Raw genomic sequence first — 18,990 nt, 5'->3', positions numbered from 1 at the left:
CAAACCTTTTAGCAATCAGAGGCTTAGTCAATGTGCCTCCAAAGAGAAGCCAGACACTGTAGAATTCTGTAGGACCAGAGGGATAGAGATGGAGAACCTACTCATCCCAATCCTCCAATCAGGAGAGCAAGGATGGGAACCAAAGCTCATTTCTTTGTTGTAGGATGCTGTTTGATTTGCTTCTCCTGCTGTAAAGTTTCAATTCACAAGTATTGTGGGAAAGGCCCTGCTATGTAAGACAGCCTGGAGAATAATTGCAGTTTGTGGGCTCTACAAATGTAGATTGGGTTCCCCCTATCAGGCCGCTGATATCAATCAAAAATATCCAGAAATCTTTTTTTATAGAAAGAAGTATTTCCTTTAAAATTAAAGATATATCTGCATCCTGGCAGGGGATTACTGGGCTGTTTTTAAATTTCACAGGTTAATTTAGATTTTAGAGGAAAGGGAAAGCCTTTCTGCTCTTACCAAATTCCAACAAACAGTTCTCCATCCATCAGCCAAGGAAGGAGTGATTAAGCAAACCAGGGAAAAGCTATGTTTATTGTCTATGTTGTTGTTGTTGTTATTATTATTATTATTATTATTATTATTATTATTATTCAAATGTTTGTATCTGGCAGAGAAGAGAGGGGGATAGTCAATAGAGAGCATGATACCTTATTGTAGCCAGAGTGTTATGAATTTGTTTGGTAGGAAGTACGCTGCACAGACTGCAACTGGTCAAATGTGCATAAGGATTTTAGCCTCAAAATGAGCTTCTCTCTCTCTGTTTTCTGGGACCCATTTTGCCTGCAGAAGCTTTGAATTCCTGCAGCTGCTATGTAGAGCTTTTTAAATTATGATACAAGAAACAGGTGATCACCGGAGCCTTTTAAATCACATTTATTAACAGATGCAGAAAAAATACAAATAAAACCATATTCCCTCACCACCCGCAACTCCAACCGCCATTGACACAGAGAGTAAACCCATCGCTTGCCTGCCTGTCCCCCCCTCCAGGTGCCTCCATAGAACTTATAGGGAAGGACACCTGCTCAAGTCTCATGGGATAGTACAGTCAGTGGGGTCCAAAGAGACAGTGACATCCGCCTTGCACTGAATGACGCTGGGCACATCAGGCAGTAGCTGGCAGCTTTGCAGTTCTGGAGCCACTTCCTTCACACACACTGCCTGGAGAAAAGACAAAAGACAGGAAGGAAAGATAAGTGCAAGAGCAGATACTCCACCTGAGCCTCCTTTGTCCAGGGCATGTACTTATTTGGGAATATGCCCTATGGGCTTCTTATGTAATAGATTTCTTGGAGAGGAGTAGCAGCTTGTGAAGTTGGGGCTGTTGGTCTCCCTGAGCTTTTAACAATTCTACTGATACTCCAAAGAGCCACTTTAAGTGAATGTAAGCCCCACTGAATGGCACTGAATTTATGGTACTTCTGGAGAAGTACATCTTGCATGGTGATGCAATATGAATAATGATACATATGCTTAATAGAGCTAACATTTTTTGTTGCTCATAATTTTCCTTTTTTTAAAATTAGATTTTTTTATTAGTTTATCAAAGTATAAAATACAAAGAAAAAAGTAGTGAAAAACTAAGAAAAGGGGGAGGGAAAAGAGGTATAATATACAGGGAGAAAAGGAAAGAAAAAGGCACCAACTTCCGAATCTCTTTAGCACAGAAGATAACATTACAACCACAACTTTCTGCTTTTCCACAACAGTATGTACAAGCCATTTCTATAACAAAAAACCCATCTTAAGTTAACAAAGGCAAAATCAAATTTCATTTTTTTGTTTCATTACAAGCACAAAATCTGGAAGCAATTTCAGAATAGGAGCAAGATTAGATCTCTTTGGATAAAAGAATCAATTTAACCATCTCTGCTTCTTGCTCATAATTGCTACCAATTTCCTATCTCAAAGATGTGTTTTCCAAAGGGCAACTGGGCTTCGTTTTATCCTTGAAGTCATTTCACTTCTCATCCAGGAAGCTTCTTCAGTCAGAATTGAAGAAACTTCTTGGTTGAGAAGCGAAAACATATTCAAGGAAAAAAGTCCAGTTGTCTTTTGAAAAACGCATCTTTGGGACAACGATGACCTAGGTGACCAAGAATCTCCACAGACGGATTTCCTATGTTGTTTTCACTTTTGGTTAAAATGAGGAAAACTACGAATTGGGAATGGAGCTGCTATAGTACATATTGTGGTCAAATAAAATGCAATACAGCACAGGGCTAACATAGACCACTGAACATAAAGTAGATGCATCAGAGACAAGATTTCCCCATTTATTTGTACCCATTCCCTGTGTTCTTATTCATGTTTATTCTTATTCCTGTTATCTTATACATGAGTGACTAAATAAATAAATGAATAAAATATTCACCCTCATCGACGGGCGCCCCTAAGCATCTTCCCTCTCCCCCGAGTTTACTCTCCGTCCCATTCCCGGAGCAACTTCTTACCAGGTTGCGCAGCCCGCCGAAATTCTGCCGCGACTCGGACATGGTGAGAGAGGATGCGGCGGGGCCGTCCTCGGCGCTACTGTCCGCAGCGCCGTTGTCGTCGGAGCGGCGCATGTAAGGTGAACGGCGGATGCCGGAGAGCAGCCCCGACGCCCTGCCCACCGAGTAGTAGCTGGGGCCGGCCGCCTGCTTGTACCACGCCCCGGCGGGAGGGCTGAGCAGCAGGGCCAGGGTGAGGCAGAGCAGCGCCAGGATCGGTGGTCCGCTCATGCTGCCAAGGGCTTGAAACGGCTGGGCTGGGAGGTCGCCATCGGGCGCCTCCTTTTATAACACCGGGGAGGCAGAGAGCGGGGACCAGCCAGGCGGCTCAGAAGCCCCCGAACGGGCGGTAGAGACGAGCACGTGACGCCGCGCTCTCTTCGCGGGGAAGCTGCCTGCTCTGGCGGAGGGGGGGAGGGCGGCTGTTTTTTGCTTTAGTGCAGCGGGTCTTCAAACTTGGCAACTTTTAAGACTTGTGGCTTAGCTGGCTGGAGGATTCTGGGAGTTGAAGTCCACAAGTCTTAAAGTTGTCAAGTTTGGGGACCCCTGCAAGTTTAACTCTTTTCCCCGCGTCCGTTCCGCCGACTTCCCTCGCGAGCTGTGGGGCTCCGCCACAAGTCCGCCTCCCGTTTCTCCTTTGGCGGGAAGAAATAAGACTCGAAGAACGACGCGCTGGGCTCGCTCCTCCGTCGAGAGGATGAGGCCAGAGTGAAGGTTCCCTGGGGGCGGGGGAAAAAGCGCTGGCCCTCAACGACCGACGTTGCAGCAAACAACCGTCGCTAACCGAACCCAGAGAGTCATGGAAGGCCGTCCCCCCCTGCACTTATAGATGCACTGGAAACATATAACAAGATGATTTGTTAGCAGGATAGTTTGTGGCTGGTGGGAACGCAGTCCATATTCCTCTCACATCTTTCCCCAATATTGTTTAGTTTTAGCAGCATTGGCAACGAACTCTGACTTTGGCACATGAATCTATAGATAAATTAAGTGGTTTAGGTTTGTGTTTTATTTCTCTCAAATCTCCATGTGCAAACAATTTAAAATCTATTTTTTTACAAGTGGTTCTGATGGTTAAAAAGGGGTTAACTAGGCTGTTGACAAGCCCTTTCTGCAATTGTAGGTATTTATATGCAGTGCAAATATCTACATTTATTTCTGCCTGTTATACAGGTAGTACTCAACAACCACAGATTAACAGAGTTGGAAGGGACCTTAGGTTATCTAGTCCAAACCCTCCCTTCAAGCAGGAGACCCTACACGCTTTCTGACAGATGGCAGTCCAGTCTCTTCTTGAAAGCTTCCAGTGCTGAAGCTCCCACAACTTCCGAAGGCAACTTATGTTCCATTAGTTGATTGTTCTAACTCAGAAAATTTCTCCTTATTTCTAGGTTGAATCTCTCCTTGGTCAACCACAATTGAGCCCAGAATGTATATTGCTAAAAGATTTGTAAAGTGAGTTTTACCCCATTTTACAACCTTTCTTGCCACAGTTGCTAAGTGGATAGTTGCAGTTGTTAAGTTAGTAACATAGTTAAATGAATCTGATTTCCCCATTGATTTTGCTTATCAGGTCATAAAAGCTGTTCACTTGACCCTGTGACACTGCAACCATCATAAATATGAACCAGTTGCCAAGCACCTGGATTTTGATCACATGACTATGGGGATGCTGCAAGGGTTGTAAAAGGGAGGAAAATGGTTATAAGGCACTTTTTTCAGTGCCATTGTAATTTTGTATGGTTACTAAATGAACTGTTGTAAATCAAAAGCTACCTGTACTGCAATCCTTGATTCTGGACTGGACAATTGTTTCTTGCTAAAACAGGATGGTGAGAATAATGCTTTTAATTTTAACAGAATAAAAGTTTGTTCTTTCAAGTAGATGGTTCACAGCTATAGTAAAATGCTGATCAATTACTAAGGAGAATATGAATCAGGAACCCTTGTAGCACCTTCTCCAGCTATTAAACTTTATTAAAAGTCATAATCATTTCAGTCCATGAAAATAATTTTTGCCTTAAAAGAGTATCTTAAAAAGAATTGTTATTTGGAAAACCAGCTTCCTGTTTTTTTGCTACCATACATGGCTCTTCTACAAATAAGATAGTGTTTGTTGCTGCCCTCTTATGTTATCTAGATCATCTAAAAAATTCCTAATCCAGTTGTAGTGCGATAACCCATGTATCAATGATATGGTGTACAGTATGCCTACTGTTCTATTGTTGTATAACAAAATGTATACAATTTGTAAAGCAAAGCCCCAATAGCAGTCCAAAATAATAATAAACTGTATAACGAGTATTTTAAGTTATATTGTGTTTTTCATTCTCCAAAGATAAAAATCACTCTGCCAGTTTTCAGCTATTTCCAATTGCAGAAATTTCAAAAGCCACACAAAGTCACTTACATTGTATGACTTCGCAGAGGTGAATATGCAGAATCTTGCAGAAATCTACATTCTTCATCACATTTGGTAACAAAACCATCAACCTAGAAAATGACTTTTTGTCAATACTTAGCCATCAAAAGGTGTAGTGTAACAATGTTAAGTCTCAGTAAACTGGCACACCTATTGTTCCTTTATATCAACACTTAAATTTTCTCCTACATGCCCTTAGTTGCCCCTCCTCCAAATTGTAGTCCCTGATAAGAATTTTTTCCTCTTGAACTTAGTGTTGTGTGAATACTAGTCAATTAAATTTTATTTAGCAAACAATGATTAATCAAAGCATGGCTGTCAAATACATTTATATACATTATATTCCAAATATATTTAGAAATATATTTCCAAAACATGGAAGTATAGTTATTGCCTGGTTTCAGGCCTAAAACCAGGCAATAACTCCTATAGAAAGCAGAAAAGCAGCTAAACAAAAATGAGGTATATTTACAGCTAGAAATAAAACAGAGGTAGGTACAAAAAATACAATTTTCATTTAATTAAAATTTGCTCAGGGGGACAAAGTTTGGGGAACATTGGGAAGAGCATATTTTTTTGAATATAGTTAATTGTAGTGATCTGTTGTGTTTTACAAGACCCTGGTATCATATTTGTGACCAAAAAGCACAAATTCTCCATGCTGTGGAAGATCCCAGAACTCATCAAAAGTGATAGGTAACTGTTCTTTTAAATGGATACTTTTTCCTTGATGGCTATTTAGTTAGCATCACTTTTTCATTTTAATACCATAAAGGGTTTCAATTGCACACGGAAGGCAGGGGTGGCATATCCAGCAATGATTAGCACCCACATGAGGATGAAACATCAGAAACAGTTGGTTTATTGCTGCATAGCTACGAAACTAAGCTCATGTGGGAATCTTTTGCCATAATCATTAGATTGACAAAAGATCATGAATATTGCTGCCTTTTTCATACATTTTATTCTATCATCTTTCTGCTTAACCGTCAAAAGAATTGGCCACAGATAGCTGCAGTCCTGGCTAGAACCAAACGTGAAGAATCACAATCTGGGTTGAAACAGGCCAGGAGCATTGCAAGGAATGACTCATTGGAACCACCCTGTAGAAATGATCTCATTTATTTCTTGGAAATAAACACAATCTGATAGTGTTTTCAGAACAGTTTGATGTAGTGGTTAACCAGGAGACTGTGAATTCTGGTATCACCTTAGACGCAAAAGCCAGATGAGTGACCTTGGACAAATCATTCTTTCAGCCCAACTCATCTCATAGGGTTGTTGTGGGGAAAATAGGAGGAAGGTATACATGTGTTCAACATCGTCTTATTTATAAAATAATAGGTAAAGGTTCCCCTCATACATATGTGCTAGTCATTCCCGACTCTAGGGGGCAGTGCTCATCTTTTTCAAAGCCAAAGAGCCAGCGCTGCCCAAAGACGTCTCTGTGGCCAGCATGACTAAAGGCCAAAGGTGCACGGAACGCTGTTTCCTTCCCACTAAAGGTGGTTCCTATTTTTCTACTTGCATTTTTAATCTGCTTTCGAACTGCTAGGTTGGCAGAAGCTGGGACAAGTATGGCATGTCATACATGGACCAACAATGTAAATTAACGTTTCAACTAGATTAGTAGAACCAAATAAAATGTAAAAAAAAAAAATCTTCAAAAGTCAATGTCTAGGCTTGTGATGGCAAACCTATGGTACGCGTGCCAGAGGTGGCATGCAGCGCCCTCTCTAATGGCACACAAGCCATTGCCCCAGTTCAGCTCTGCTGGCCAGCTGGTCTTCGGGTCTCTGCTTCGCATCTGTGGGGATGGGTGGGATGCGGGGTGGCGTGTGTGCACATGTGGGGATGAAGGGTGCATGCATGTGCCTCCCACCGCCCAGCTGGTCTTCAGGTCTCTGCCGTGTATGCATGGGGGGTGGGGCACATGCAGAGGGTCACAAGTGCATGTGAGGGGGTTGAGTGCACGTGTGGGGGCAGAGCGCATACATGGGAGTGTGTGCACATTGCATTTTGGGGAGTTGGCCGCATGTGTGTTTTGGGCACTCCAACTGGAAAATGTTAGCCATCACTGGTCTAGGCCATTTAACTATTGAAGCACAGCATTGTTTAGATTAAAAAAATCAAGATACTGGACCACTATATACCCTTACAGCTGGTCACAATATGATCTATAGTTTGAGGTGAGATCCTGCAGTTACATTGAGGGGAGAATACTACATCCCATTTATATAGAGTGTCCCGGCAGAAGCCATGTGAGGTGCAAATCCTGTTCAGGATTGTTCAGCACTGACATGGTTGTTCAAAGCCTAGCACCTTTTTTGAGGAGTCATTTATGTGTCTTCCTATAACTGGGTGTTCAGTGAACCATTTGGCTTTCCATTAAGAATTGATGTTAACAGTTGTTAGCCCAATGTTGTGCAAGTGCCAGTGGGGGTTTCCTTGATTTTAGTCGTCCTGCTGATAAATGAGGAAGGTTGGCATTGCATTGGTAGGAGTGGTTAATAATTTTTCTGTATTTTCTCACTAGTATTTTCTCCCTTCATAAGGCTGGCAGTGCTATATGGCTCAGAACAGGAAGCCAGCAAGTTAGTGTTTTAATACATCCACTTATAATCCTCATGGTGTTGTTGAATCTGGCAGAATAAAAATTTAATAAAAAATTATTATACTGCAGGTCAAATGTGTAGCAAAAATGCTGGCACAAGCCTGAGCTATGGACTCCTTGTCAACTTTTAGATATAAATCAAAAGTTTACATTAGTAGGAATGTTTTCTCTGTTTTGAACAAGTTGATCCCATATTATTAAGTTAAAATTGAGGCCTAAAACTACAAAGAGTCAAGAAGTCAAGAATTTTTATTTGTCTACTAAAGCAAGGCATCAGTAATACACATCACAAAAAAGTGAGATTTGGGTGTTTTACGTTGAAATTGAAAGTACACATTTTACAACAGTATTTAAAACAACAGTCATAATAAAAATACAACTGAGACATCTATCTTACACAAATAATCCTATTTCATTTCAATTGACTGCTAAAATTGAAACTGGAGGTTTGTTTACTTATTGCCTTCATACCAACAGTCATCACTTTCTTTGCGTTTTATAGACTTTGAGAGCTCAGCTGGTAGTACCATACATTGGGACATCTGTATTATAGGATGATGGCATTGAGAAAATATTGTAATATATAATAACAGTTTTCTTCTCCTTGATTCTATATTGATATTAGTAACTCTGGCAACTCAGAACATATGTATAATATTCAGGGGACACAAAGGGATGAATCTCAACAAACGCTGTGAATCCATGAGTTCCAAAGGAAGCTGGGGGAGAAATCTTGCCCAAGTCATTCTTTGAACTTCCATTCCTGTCGGCACATTGGACAGTGCTGTTGAACTTGTTGAGAATTAAGCCACTTCAGTATGCAGTGCATGTGGAAACAGTGTGAACACTGTCCCCACACAAGAGGACAATCATCTCCAGGCACCTTACCTGAAAACACAAGTTTTAATAGGGCAAAATCAAAGGAATACTCAGTTTAGGAGGACACACACAAACAAAAATTAAGATTAATACTTACAGTCAGGGCAGCATCCATTAAAAGCCATTCGACAAATGCCACAGTTTTCATCATTAGCAACCCAGAGCCAGGAAGCAACCCCATGCCAGCTCTTGATTTTCACCTTCATTGTAGTCAGACTTCTAAGGTCAGAATAGTATCTGAAGGGCAGGAAAAAAAATAAGGTTAACTTTTTTTGTTGCTTTTTATATAGCCCCTTTAAAGATGAAAAACTGTTATTTAAAATAGCATTATTTTACACACAGCTTCATACCTTATAAGAGATACTGGGCCATTGTTTTTGCTAACAGTTAAAACTTGGTACTCCTTGGTTGTTTTCTTGCAGAAGCTTCAATATTCAGCTAGGGAACATTTTCAGTGTCAGAAGGAATAGGATTTGCATTCTGTTTATAATAGCTTACCTGTGTGCATTGATGGGACCCTTTTCTTCTTGTTGGTTAATGGGATACTGTTAACCTCTTGATTGTTGGTCTGCTACTAATCCTGGTGTTAATCCCTGTTTATCTGGATGTTGATTGCTGATGAGGGTTTGGTCTTTTTGTTTCCTTTTTTTGTCTTCTTTGAATAGTATGTAAATATCTATGTAAATGATGAATGCATGATAAATATCTATTGCATTTACAAATTAAAAGATAGCACAAAGATTGCCTCTTATTTGGCAGAAGTCTCTGAGACAATTCTTAAATTCCATAAAACAACATTTCATATACCGAAGAGCAACCTTTTTTACAGGTGCAATTGAAGCTTGATTCCCAAAAGGCTTTTTATGAGTATTTTTTTTTGGGGGGGTGGGGTAAAATAGGAAATCTATCCTGCACAATGTTTTAAAGTTCACCCCTCTTTTGCTTGAAACTGGGTGTTTAATTAGGAAACTAGCATAGGTGAATAAAAAATAAAGTTGCTTTAGGTATTAAATTCTTTAAAATTGTATTAAGCATTTAGAAAAGACTGTAAAACATGAAATATGAAATGCATATAAGAATAAAAGAGTAAAATATAATTGTAGAACAAAAATAATCATGGCATCTATAATGTAATGGAGGTTAGTTTTTCACTATATGGTTAGTTAATTATAAAATTATGACACATCATTTACTAAAGGAAGACTCAAAAGCCCTAATTAAAATTCAAACTAAAAATACAAGGTTAGCACAATATAAGACACAGAACTAAATTTATAGGCTATAATAGATTACGACATGCTGGGAAAGTAATTTCTTATAAAATTCAAATATAAACTATAAATACTAAAAAAGTAACTTAGTATGTGGTACAAATGTACAGAGTAAATGATAATTTAAGAAAAGTTCCATTTAGAGCAGATTTACTTTTTAAATGAGTGATTATTTTTAACTTTGAAATATAGTCCTATAACTTAATTAAGAATTCTTTAAGCAAAGGACCAAACACTCTTTCTTATACAATTAGTATATATAAAATTAGTTCTGCACACTTTGAAGAAATATATGGTTTAATAAAATTTAATAAAATATGTCTGGCTGCAAGGAGAAGTCAACTTTCAAACTTTGTCTCACTTAGTATATATTATTTTCCCAAACTATTGAGCTTTACCAAATTGCCATTACATCTGACAAAAAATTATCCACCTTGCTCATTACACTGACAACAGTTTCTAGAAAATCAGTTACTAACTATAGCAATTAGGACATATTACAATGGAATAACTAGGCAATGATAAAACATCTTGTAACAATTTTATCTGAAAACAATATTTGGAGTAAATTTAAAATTCTTCTGCCATTGAAATTCCCATGGTTGCATCTCTATTACACTATTCAAATTTGGCATCCATTCAATCATGCAATCTTTGACCTATCTTATCTCCAAGTCCTATTTCATTAACAGTTTATAAATTAAGTCCATTAAGTTTCAAGTTGCAATTTTTGAAGATATTACCGGTAGTTACAGTCTAACTTGCCTTTTCACCAAAACGAATATAATGGAAAAACTCTTCCTCCAATTTATAAATCTCAGTTGATGCAATTTTACCGCATGCAAAGATAGCTAAACGCTAAAATAAACATATCATCATAAATACTATAAAAATAGTTTGACTCTCTACTGCTAACCCTCAGGAAAACGTAGCAGGTTTCTTATTCATTACCAGCTTCGCCATCACATTTTTTTTCTTTACTTGGTCTAGTATTGCAAATTTAAAACCAAGATTGTTTAATTAAACTTCATCTTCGGGGAAAGGGACAGAATTCGTATTTTCAATTTTTACCTTTGCTTTCTCCTATTATTTAGTCAGATGAAACATTCTGGGCAATTCTAAAACTGGATATTATATTATTATCCTATTGTCTTTGTTCATAACGCTTGATATTACGACACTAGGAAAAACAGGGTGGCAACGGAGGAACAACAAAAAATGCACTCCTGCCAGCGGGTTGAAAGAGAAGGAACGGAAACACGACACACTAAACTAGATTAATTCACACGACCACCATCATTCCCGGGTTTACTAATCAAGTTGTAAATTCGCAAAGATAAGGCTAACACGTCACTAGGGGGATACCAATTGAGAGGCCGCTGCGAACCCCGCCTGCCTTTCTTCCTCCCTTCCTCCGCACCCCTCCCCGTCTCCCCATAGCCAGAGGCTAAGGGAAAACTCCACCCACCGCCCCGCCCCTTTTATTGTCGTCGTCCCCCGTCGCCCCCCCAATCACCCTTCGCGCCCAAACTCAGCTCTTCCCACCCCTACCCCCACACCCCCATCGGAGGTCCCCACCCTCTCTAGCCACCCCTACTTCTTCTCGCAGGCCCCGCTCCTATAAAGCCTGGCCAAGGGAAGGCAGCCTTTTATTTCCTTCACGAAACCAAGTTTGTCCGCTGACGCTCTTTCCACCCCTCCATTCCTTATATCCTGCCTCATCCGTTTCCGGTCCCCGGTATAGCGCGGCCGGAAGTGTAGGCCCAGGAGCCGGAGGGAGCCGCCATCATGGGCGACAAAATGGACATGTCTTTGGACGACATCATCAAGCTGAACCGGAGTCAACGGGGCGGAGGTGGCCGAGCCGGAGGTGGTCGAGGCCGGGGAAGAGGAGCTACGGGTCGAGGAGGAGGAGCTGGTCGAGGAGGAGCTGGACGCGCAGGCGGAGGCGGCCCCGTCCGGAACAGAGCCGCTCTGTCCCGGGGAGGCGGCAGGAACAGGCCCGCGCCCTACAGCCGGGTAAGGCCTCACCTAGCAGGTTCTTCCCTCGAGTTACGGGCATGATCGAGACGGAGGAGCGGACTTTTAAAGTTGTCGGGGAAGCGGCGTTGGGGCGAGATTCTCCGGCGCCTTTAAGGGAGGGACGCTCTCTGTTAGGATTTTCGGCGCTTGGTTCTGTATCTTGTGCTTAGGTTTCCTTTAGGCCATAAAATTTGGTAACGAAAATGTTGAACCGAATAGAAAAAATCGGGCTGTAGTGATCGGAGCTCGTTCTCTTCGCAGCCAAAACAACTCCCTGAAAAGTGGCAACATGATTTGTTCGAGAGTTGCTTTGGCCCTGGCGCTGGCGTGGAAACGGGTGGAAAGCTCCTCGTCTCTAATCTGGATTTTGGTGTTTCGGATGCAGACATACAGGTATGTTTGTTCTTAATAAAGGATCCCGGATAGTGCGTAAATGGAATAAACTATACCATTTATCATAGTTTTCATTTATTTTCTAACAATATTGAAGACACAAACATTTTAGTCTTACTAAAGTCTTCCTGAAATGATTTTTTTATGGCAGAGAATTGATTCTAGCATCAACCTGTAACATATATTAGCCACAATATTCAACATTGATATGCTATATTTTTAAAGTGATAGCATATACTTTTAGTGCCATTTTGTTATAAAATTTTCATGCAATGCTGCTTTATTGCAAACCAACTTTCAGGTACACTTGAACTTTCTGGTAGTACAAATGTTTCGTTTGTTAAGGGAACTATTCTGATGGCCCATTCATATTGTTGAACAGATCTGTTGGCTTGTTCTTGAAGTTGGGGAAAATACAAAAATAGCTTATATCTAATTCAAATGCAGCTTCATTTCTTCATTGAATAACTATTGATGTAATGTTATTGCTATCTAGGCCGAATCCTAAGACAAAGAGAATGCCAGGAGACTGATATATTGTAGCGATTAGAATAATGTTTCTCAACCTTGGAAATTTTGAGAATGCAGGCTGGGGAAAATTCTGGGAGTTGAAGTTCACATATCTCAAAGTTAGCAAAATAAATGGGTGGAAAATTGCACGAAATGCTCCAAAGAAAATGTGGATATCCCAAGTGGCTCACGATCTTCAACCACTCCATTTCTCGATTACCGATGCCCAACAAGCCGCCCTAAATCGGAATCAATGGCGTGCTGTAATCCGTGACGTCCTGCCCCTGGCCCTCACAATGCAACAGTCACTGCCTTATGGACGTTGACATTTACGAAGATTAAGTCCAAGTCCAAAGTTAGCAAGGTTGAAGAACACTGTATTAGAATATTGACTGGGGAAGGTTCAAATCCACTGTTAGGCTCACAAAGGTACTTTGGTCAGCTGTTATAGCTCAGTCCATCCTCATAGAACGGAAACATGTACAAAATAGGTTTTGTATATAAACTGTCTTCATCTCCCTTGATAACAAATAGAGAAAATCAGTAACAGTTTGACATGAATATTATAAGCAGTTTTTTAATGTTCTGAAATTAGCCTCCTTGACTATAAATACACTGATTTATTGTATTTATAATTTTCTCAGCCGGTTCATATTTTGTACTGGCTTTAATTGTTTTAGAATTGCTGCCCAGAGTTATTTTGGTTGAGGTGGGTAGGTATGGAAAATAGATTGATTGGGAGATGATAAAATATTAATCTTTACATATCAGTTGAAGCAGAAAAAAGCAACATTAACAGGAGTGTTTTATAGACATAAGAGCAAAATGACATGCATAGGGATATATTCTCTATTATAATTTCTAGGCTCTCTCAATAAACTCAACAAAGACCCTCGTTACCATTCTCAGATACATTAACCTTGCCTTTCCATTTCAGGAGCTTTTTGCAGAATTTGGGACACTGAAGAAGGCAGCAGTACACTATGATCGTTCTGGACGAAGTTTAGGTACTGCAGATGTTCATTTTGAGAGGAAGGCTGATGCTCTGAAGGCTATGAAGCAATACAATTGCGTTCCCTTGGATGGTATGTATGTACTTGCTAATCATATTGGGTTGTTACAAAAGGATGAGAGATGTTCTGACATGGTTTGGGTAATAAATTAGCTACTTGTATATAAGCATTCTCCTTAGGTAGCAAGGAACTACTTTAGGGCAAGTACATGGAATACAGTGTAATGAAGTAGTGGACTGGTAGAGGAGTATTCAGAGCTCCATTCTCCTTTCATGTGTCCAGCATATAAATTGATGGCTGCTAGAAGAATAAGAGCCATCTTTTCTGCATGGATCTTTCCCTGACCATTCTCTATGGGCATTTTTTTGCTGTTAGATTTATTTTAAGTTGTTATGGTAATCATGTACATTCTTTTTATTATTCTTAGGACGTCCCATGAACATTCAGCTGGTTACATCACAGATAGATACACAGAGGAGACCAATACAGAGGTAAAAAAAACTTACCCTAATGTTCATTTCTTTAGTTAAGATAGATTATGCTGTAGCCTATAGTTTTCAGGATTTTGTAATGGTACTTGTATATTATTACTACAGACACTGGTAAGTCTACCGTATTCATACAGAAAACTTGAAGTTGATTTTTTTTACTTAAAAAGTGAAGTGAAAGCTCTGTTTAAGTATTATTACAACATTAGAGTGGGTAACATGTTATGTGGACCACAGTCATTTGTATATAAGGGGAAAAAATAAGGGAAAAACACTTTACAATCTGGATATTCCTCCCTCAATAGACTGTTCAAGTCATTTTGTATACTTATATATATTTGCATCTTATAGTATAATTGATTTGCTTTCCTTTAAATTAGTTTTCTAAATTTAGAAAAAATAAATTTTTAAAGAATAATCAGATCAAATTTCTTGATAATTTATTAGTCATGATTCCAGAAAAAAATGAAATGGGAATAGTATCACTTTATATTATTTTCTAAATAATAGTTACATTACAATTTCTCAAGTATCCAAAATTGGTATTTGATCTTATTACATACTTCATATTGCAACCCTGCTATCCAGCAAAAAGATTTTCTATTTCAGAGTTTAGATTCCAACATACTGTTAATTATTATCATAAACCAAAGTAGGCCTATTGTGTATTATGTACTTTGGTACTTAAAATAGAGACTAGAGAAATTCTGTATTTTTCTAAAGTAATTGTAATCAAAGGGCCTCCAGTTTGTAAAAGACATCAGTTACAATGATTCATTTTTGTGGTTTGTTGATCATGTTCTGTGGTAGCGCTTACTTTTACATTAGCCTCCAGACTGATGTACTTTGCATTTTCGCTTATATATGACTAAGCACCTCTAATTCTGTATCTCTTTTGATATTAGTGTAAGTAGAGGAGGTATGACAAGAAACCGTGGTGGCTCAGGTGGCTTTGGTGGTGGCAACAGACGAGGCAGTCGTGGCAATAGAGGCAGAGGCAGAGGTGCTGGTAGGAGTTCCAAACAGCAGCTCTCTGCAGAAGAATTGGATGCACAGTTGGATGCTTATAATGCTAGGGTGAGTAATTTACTAAAGACGATTGAGGCAGAATGTTGCCCTGATGAGTGAATGGGCATGTACAGCTCCTGTAACTTTGCAGCAATTTTTATGTTAAATAGCTAATTGGCATGTATGTTTTCAGTTGCTTGTATGCTCTTCCTGGGTATGAAAACCACACTAATGTGAAAGCAATCCTGACAACACTAGTTAATTATGAGTCTAGTATGATTATCTGATCATGTTTATGTCATTGAAATTAACATGATGGAACTTGTACTGAACCACAAAATCAAGTTCTATAATGTAATAGCAATTCTAAACTCTACGTTTTTCATGAATGTATCCAGATGTATTTTGCTTTTTTAATTGCTGTTCTGCTTGGATCAGATTGGATTTTATAATGTTATAAATATTATTTAGAACTAGAATTGTATTTATGTGTGTACACTGTACACATGCATGAATGCATAAACCATACATTGTTATCTATAAGGCCATGGCACTAGTGAAACATTATAGAATCAAGATCATGGTCTATTATATATAAGTAGCTTTAATAAGTTATTGCCATTGCTACTGAATGATCATCTCTGAAAATTAGCATGTATTAAATGTTCAGCAGGCCTGCATTTAAATTGAGATAGGTTCAGATATTTATGCATACATATATATGGAAAGAACTCTCCATCTTTTAAATGTGTTTAAAACAACTTTTCTCATGAAAATCTAGAATTTGGGGATTGTGCTCCTTCAAATACTTTAAAGCTGAAATTGAAAGTCATTTTGAAAAAAATCCTTTCCTGGATGTGAATCTGCCTTGAAATAATTCATGGCAAAGTATGTAACATCAGTTATTTCTGCCACTAGAGAATCAGTATGCTTAGCCTGTTGCTTTCTTTAGCTTTCAGTTAATTGTTTACAGACAGGTAATTGTCTTTTTGTTTCTTTTTAGATGGATACCAGTTAAATCTAATGATGCGTCACATGCATGGAAAGGACTGCAAACATCTCATTCCATGCTCCCTAGTGGGAGGGAAGGGTGTATAGCGGCGGCTACTAATATCAAGAATGGGATTTGTTTTACTTTTATGTTTTGAAATAGGTTTTAAACTCATGTAAAGGTTTCTTTCTTTTTTTTAAATTCTGAAACAGATCTGTTTTGTACCGAGTTATTTTTGGGAAAAATTTTACTGGTTGCCTGTTGGGCCAAAGTGGCTTTTTCACTTTGGCAGTAATAAAATAGAAATGTGTCTAGAGCTGTAAATGTCTGCTTCATGTTGCAGCTGGAGCCTAGCCTTTGGGCTGCAAAAGCAAAGATGAATAGGGGAAGCAGATTGCCTGCTAGCCCCCAGCTAAATAGTTGGTGCTGATTGCCCTTCCCATGAGGAGGGATTCTGTTCTCTCAGGTCTCCCTCCTCCACTCTGCTTCAGAAGGGGTTTGTAAATTCTGCATCCCACCATCTTCTGTATGCTAATTCTTCTCCTTCAATTTGTGCAAAAGCCACCATTGTGACTACTGTTGCAGGGAGATGATGTTCCCTGGTGAAGCTGACTTTGGAGGTCATGGGGAGGGAGTAAATTTCTTGTTAAAGTTGTTTTGTATTTAACACTTGATTCCAAAGTTCAGTGCTGGTCCCTCAGTATTTTTACTGTAAAATAGTTGCTGTGAAAATTCAGTGACACCAACATGACAAGTAAAGATTTAGTCTTTCAACTTGTAATTCCCTATTGAATTCTTATTTCAAGTAAATCTAAAGACATTTGTAATGGTCTATGCTTAAATTTATTACATAATGGATTACAACTATTTCTAGATTTTAACTGGTGTGGGATGGAGTAAATATCAGACTAATGTTAAAACTTTCATCTTTGTTGGGTGAGATACCTAAAGGGTAACCTCTCTTCTACATCCTCAAGATGTTGTAAAAAACATTAATGGCTCTGTGGTTATTGCTACATTGCCCCTTCAACATCAGAATATCCTAATATTACAATGCATCAATAATTTGAAAAAGTGGATTATAGCAGGATACCAAAGTTATGCAGGAGTAACAGCCAAAGGAAGATTCTTGATATTTAAGATATTTAACAAAAAAGACTTCTACATAGCAATGAAACAAGTATATGTAAGTGCTAGATGTTGGAAAATAGTAATACAAGACACTTTTATTATCGACATAAGCTTAATAGTAAATATTTGGGGAAACTGTTCAGTTGCAAATAACTTACATTCACTCTAATTAAGGCCTATGTTAAAAAAAGCTTAACCATACATTTAAAAGATGACTGGGTTTGGACAAGCTAATGACAAAATACATTAATATAAAGTGAAAACACTACCATCATTTGTACTTAATTTCATCTTAACATCCATATAATGTGAAGTATGCTCATAGTTTTGTATGTTGAGGCAATATGTTCTTTTCATAATTGTGCAGATACCCTAGATTAGTAGGAAATACTGGTCTAAGCAAGAGCTTCTCTAATGTATATCAGAGCTATAAAAATTAGTAGAGACTTGAAACTTGGTTAATTACTATGGCATATTCTGGAAACAATTCTTCAATGTTATTGAACTACAGTTCTCAATAGCTAATGAAGAGGGTTATAGCTTAGCAGTATCTGGAAACCCACAAATTTCTTACTTTTTTAAAGAAACGTAACCTTTGTTCTTATTTTGAAATACTATTGCAATTTTTGTGTTAGCAGTTATGTTTAATTTTATTGATTAATTGCGGATATTTTGCTAGGGCAGTGAAAGAGACATACCAGTAATACTTAAGAAATTTGTAATAAGACATCAATATTTGGAAAACTATGAAAAAGCTGCCATTGAATGAACAAATTATAGAATATGTAACATGTAGAATTGGTAGAATGGTTAATGGGGGAACAGGGTGAAGGGTACAGAACCCACAATCAGAATACAACTATAATACTGTATGCTAGGATTTTTGCCAGCTTTTAAACAAATGTTTGGCCAGTTAGAAATTAAGACAATCTCATTGCTCATTTGCTAGAATTAGGAATTATAGTATAGCACGAGATGGTGAGATAGTATCATCGACGCAGTGACCATGGATTTGGACAAACTCAGAAACGGTGAAGGACAGGAGCCTGGCGTACTATGGGACCATGGAATCACGAAGAGTCCGACACAATTTGGCGACTGAATAATAGCGCGCAAAGGCTGTAACGATCAAGATAGCTGGAAGGAGTTTCAGGTCTTGGTTCAATTGCTACTATATTAAAATGAGTCTTGTGCAATGGTACAATGCCTAATAAAATTCATAGGCTTTATTATGGCCTCAATGAATATAGGAGAACAAGTCGCTCTCCAGCTATATTGGGATTTGTAGGACCTGCAGTAATCTTTGCTTAAATTTAGGAAGCAAACGGATGGGAATGGACTGCAACTTTGGGTTAAATAGTCGGTATAGACACACAAGAGAATAAAGGGTAACCGATTTTGTTCAATCTAACGTGCCGAAGAAAAGAACCGTTAAACTGGGTAGCTATCAAGAGCATTCATTTTGAAGTTCTTGGAAGAATCGTTGGGCAAAGCTTTCCCACTAGTGCAAAATATCCGGCAGTAAGCATTCAATTTTTATATGAAAGGCGTGCCGGGACCTCGACCTTTATTTCGGGACCTCCTGCTCGCTCTCCCCACACAATAGGGTCACTGCACATTAGGAACCGAAGGTCCGCCAAGATGGCTGCCGGGCGAGGTGAGAGAGACTCAGCCTCGTTGCCCTCCCCCCGCCTTTCTTTACCCAAAAAGAAGGCGTCACAAAGAGATTCTAGCCGTAGCATGC

At 38.9% G+C, this 18,990-nt stretch overlaps 3 protein-coding genes across 5 annotated transcripts; 1 reads left to right on the top strand and 2 right to left on the bottom strand.

Annotated features, from left to right (window-relative positions):
- Window positions 1-869: 869 nt before the first annotated feature.
- NPB (neuropeptide B) lies at window positions 870-3,687 on the bottom strand. Its single transcript, XM_032212049.1, has 2 exons — window positions 2,466-3,687; window positions 870-1,173 (listed from the first exon to the last, which is right to left on the bottom strand). The coding sequence occupies exons 1-2, from the start codon at window positions 2,733-2,735 to the stop codon at window positions 1,045-1,047; spliced, it is 399 nt and encodes a 132-aa protein (XP_032067940.1). The 5' UTR covers window positions 2,736-3,687; the 3' UTR covers window positions 870-1,044.
- A 4,084-nt stretch (window positions 3,688-7,771) lies between these two features.
- On the bottom strand, window positions 7,772-11,376 carry ANAPC11 (anaphase promoting complex subunit 11). Of its 3 annotated transcripts, none has more exons than XM_032212361.1 (4): window positions 11,288-11,376; window positions 8,918-9,095; window positions 8,517-8,656; window positions 7,772-8,428 (listed from the first exon to the last, which is right to left on the bottom strand). In XM_032212361.1, exons 3-4 carry the CDS (start codon window positions 8,623-8,625, stop codon window positions 8,283-8,285), a joined length of 255 nt encoding a protein of 84 aa, XP_032068252.1. In that variant the 5' UTR covers window positions 8,626-8,656; window positions 8,918-9,095; window positions 11,288-11,376; the 3' UTR covers window positions 7,772-8,282. The 3 variants fall into 3 exon arrangements, with proteins under 3 accessions (XP_032068252.1, XP_032068251.1, XP_032068253.1); XM_032212360.1 differs by lacking the exon at window positions 11,288-11,376 and adding an exon at window positions 10,762-11,145; XM_032212362.1 differs by lacking the exon at window positions 11,288-11,376 and adding an exon at window positions 11,056-11,135.
- Window positions 11,377-11,455: 79 nt separating this feature from the next.
- On the top strand, window positions 11,456-16,939 carry ALYREF (Aly/REF export factor). The gene is made up of 6 exons (XM_032212358.1): window positions 11,456-11,709; window positions 11,974-12,105; window positions 13,553-13,700; window positions 14,056-14,119; window positions 15,022-15,193; window positions 16,128-16,939. Exons 1-6 carry the CDS (start codon window positions 11,479-11,481, stop codon window positions 16,140-16,142), a joined length of 762 nt encoding a protein of 253 aa, XP_032068249.1. The 5' UTR covers window positions 11,456-11,478; the 3' UTR covers window positions 16,143-16,939.
- The last annotated feature ends 2,051 nt before the right edge of the window (window positions 16,940-18,990 follow it).

The sequence above is a fragment of the Thamnophis elegans genome, chromosome 2 (assembly GCF_009769535.1).
Source record: "Thamnophis elegans isolate rThaEle1 chromosome 2, rThaEle1.pri, whole genome shotgun sequence".
NCBI lineage: Eukaryota > Metazoa > Chordata > Lepidosauria > Squamata > Colubridae > Thamnophis > Thamnophis elegans.
The sequence above is the reverse complement of the archived record's forward strand: the minus strand, read 5'-3'. Positions and strand labels throughout refer to the sequence as shown.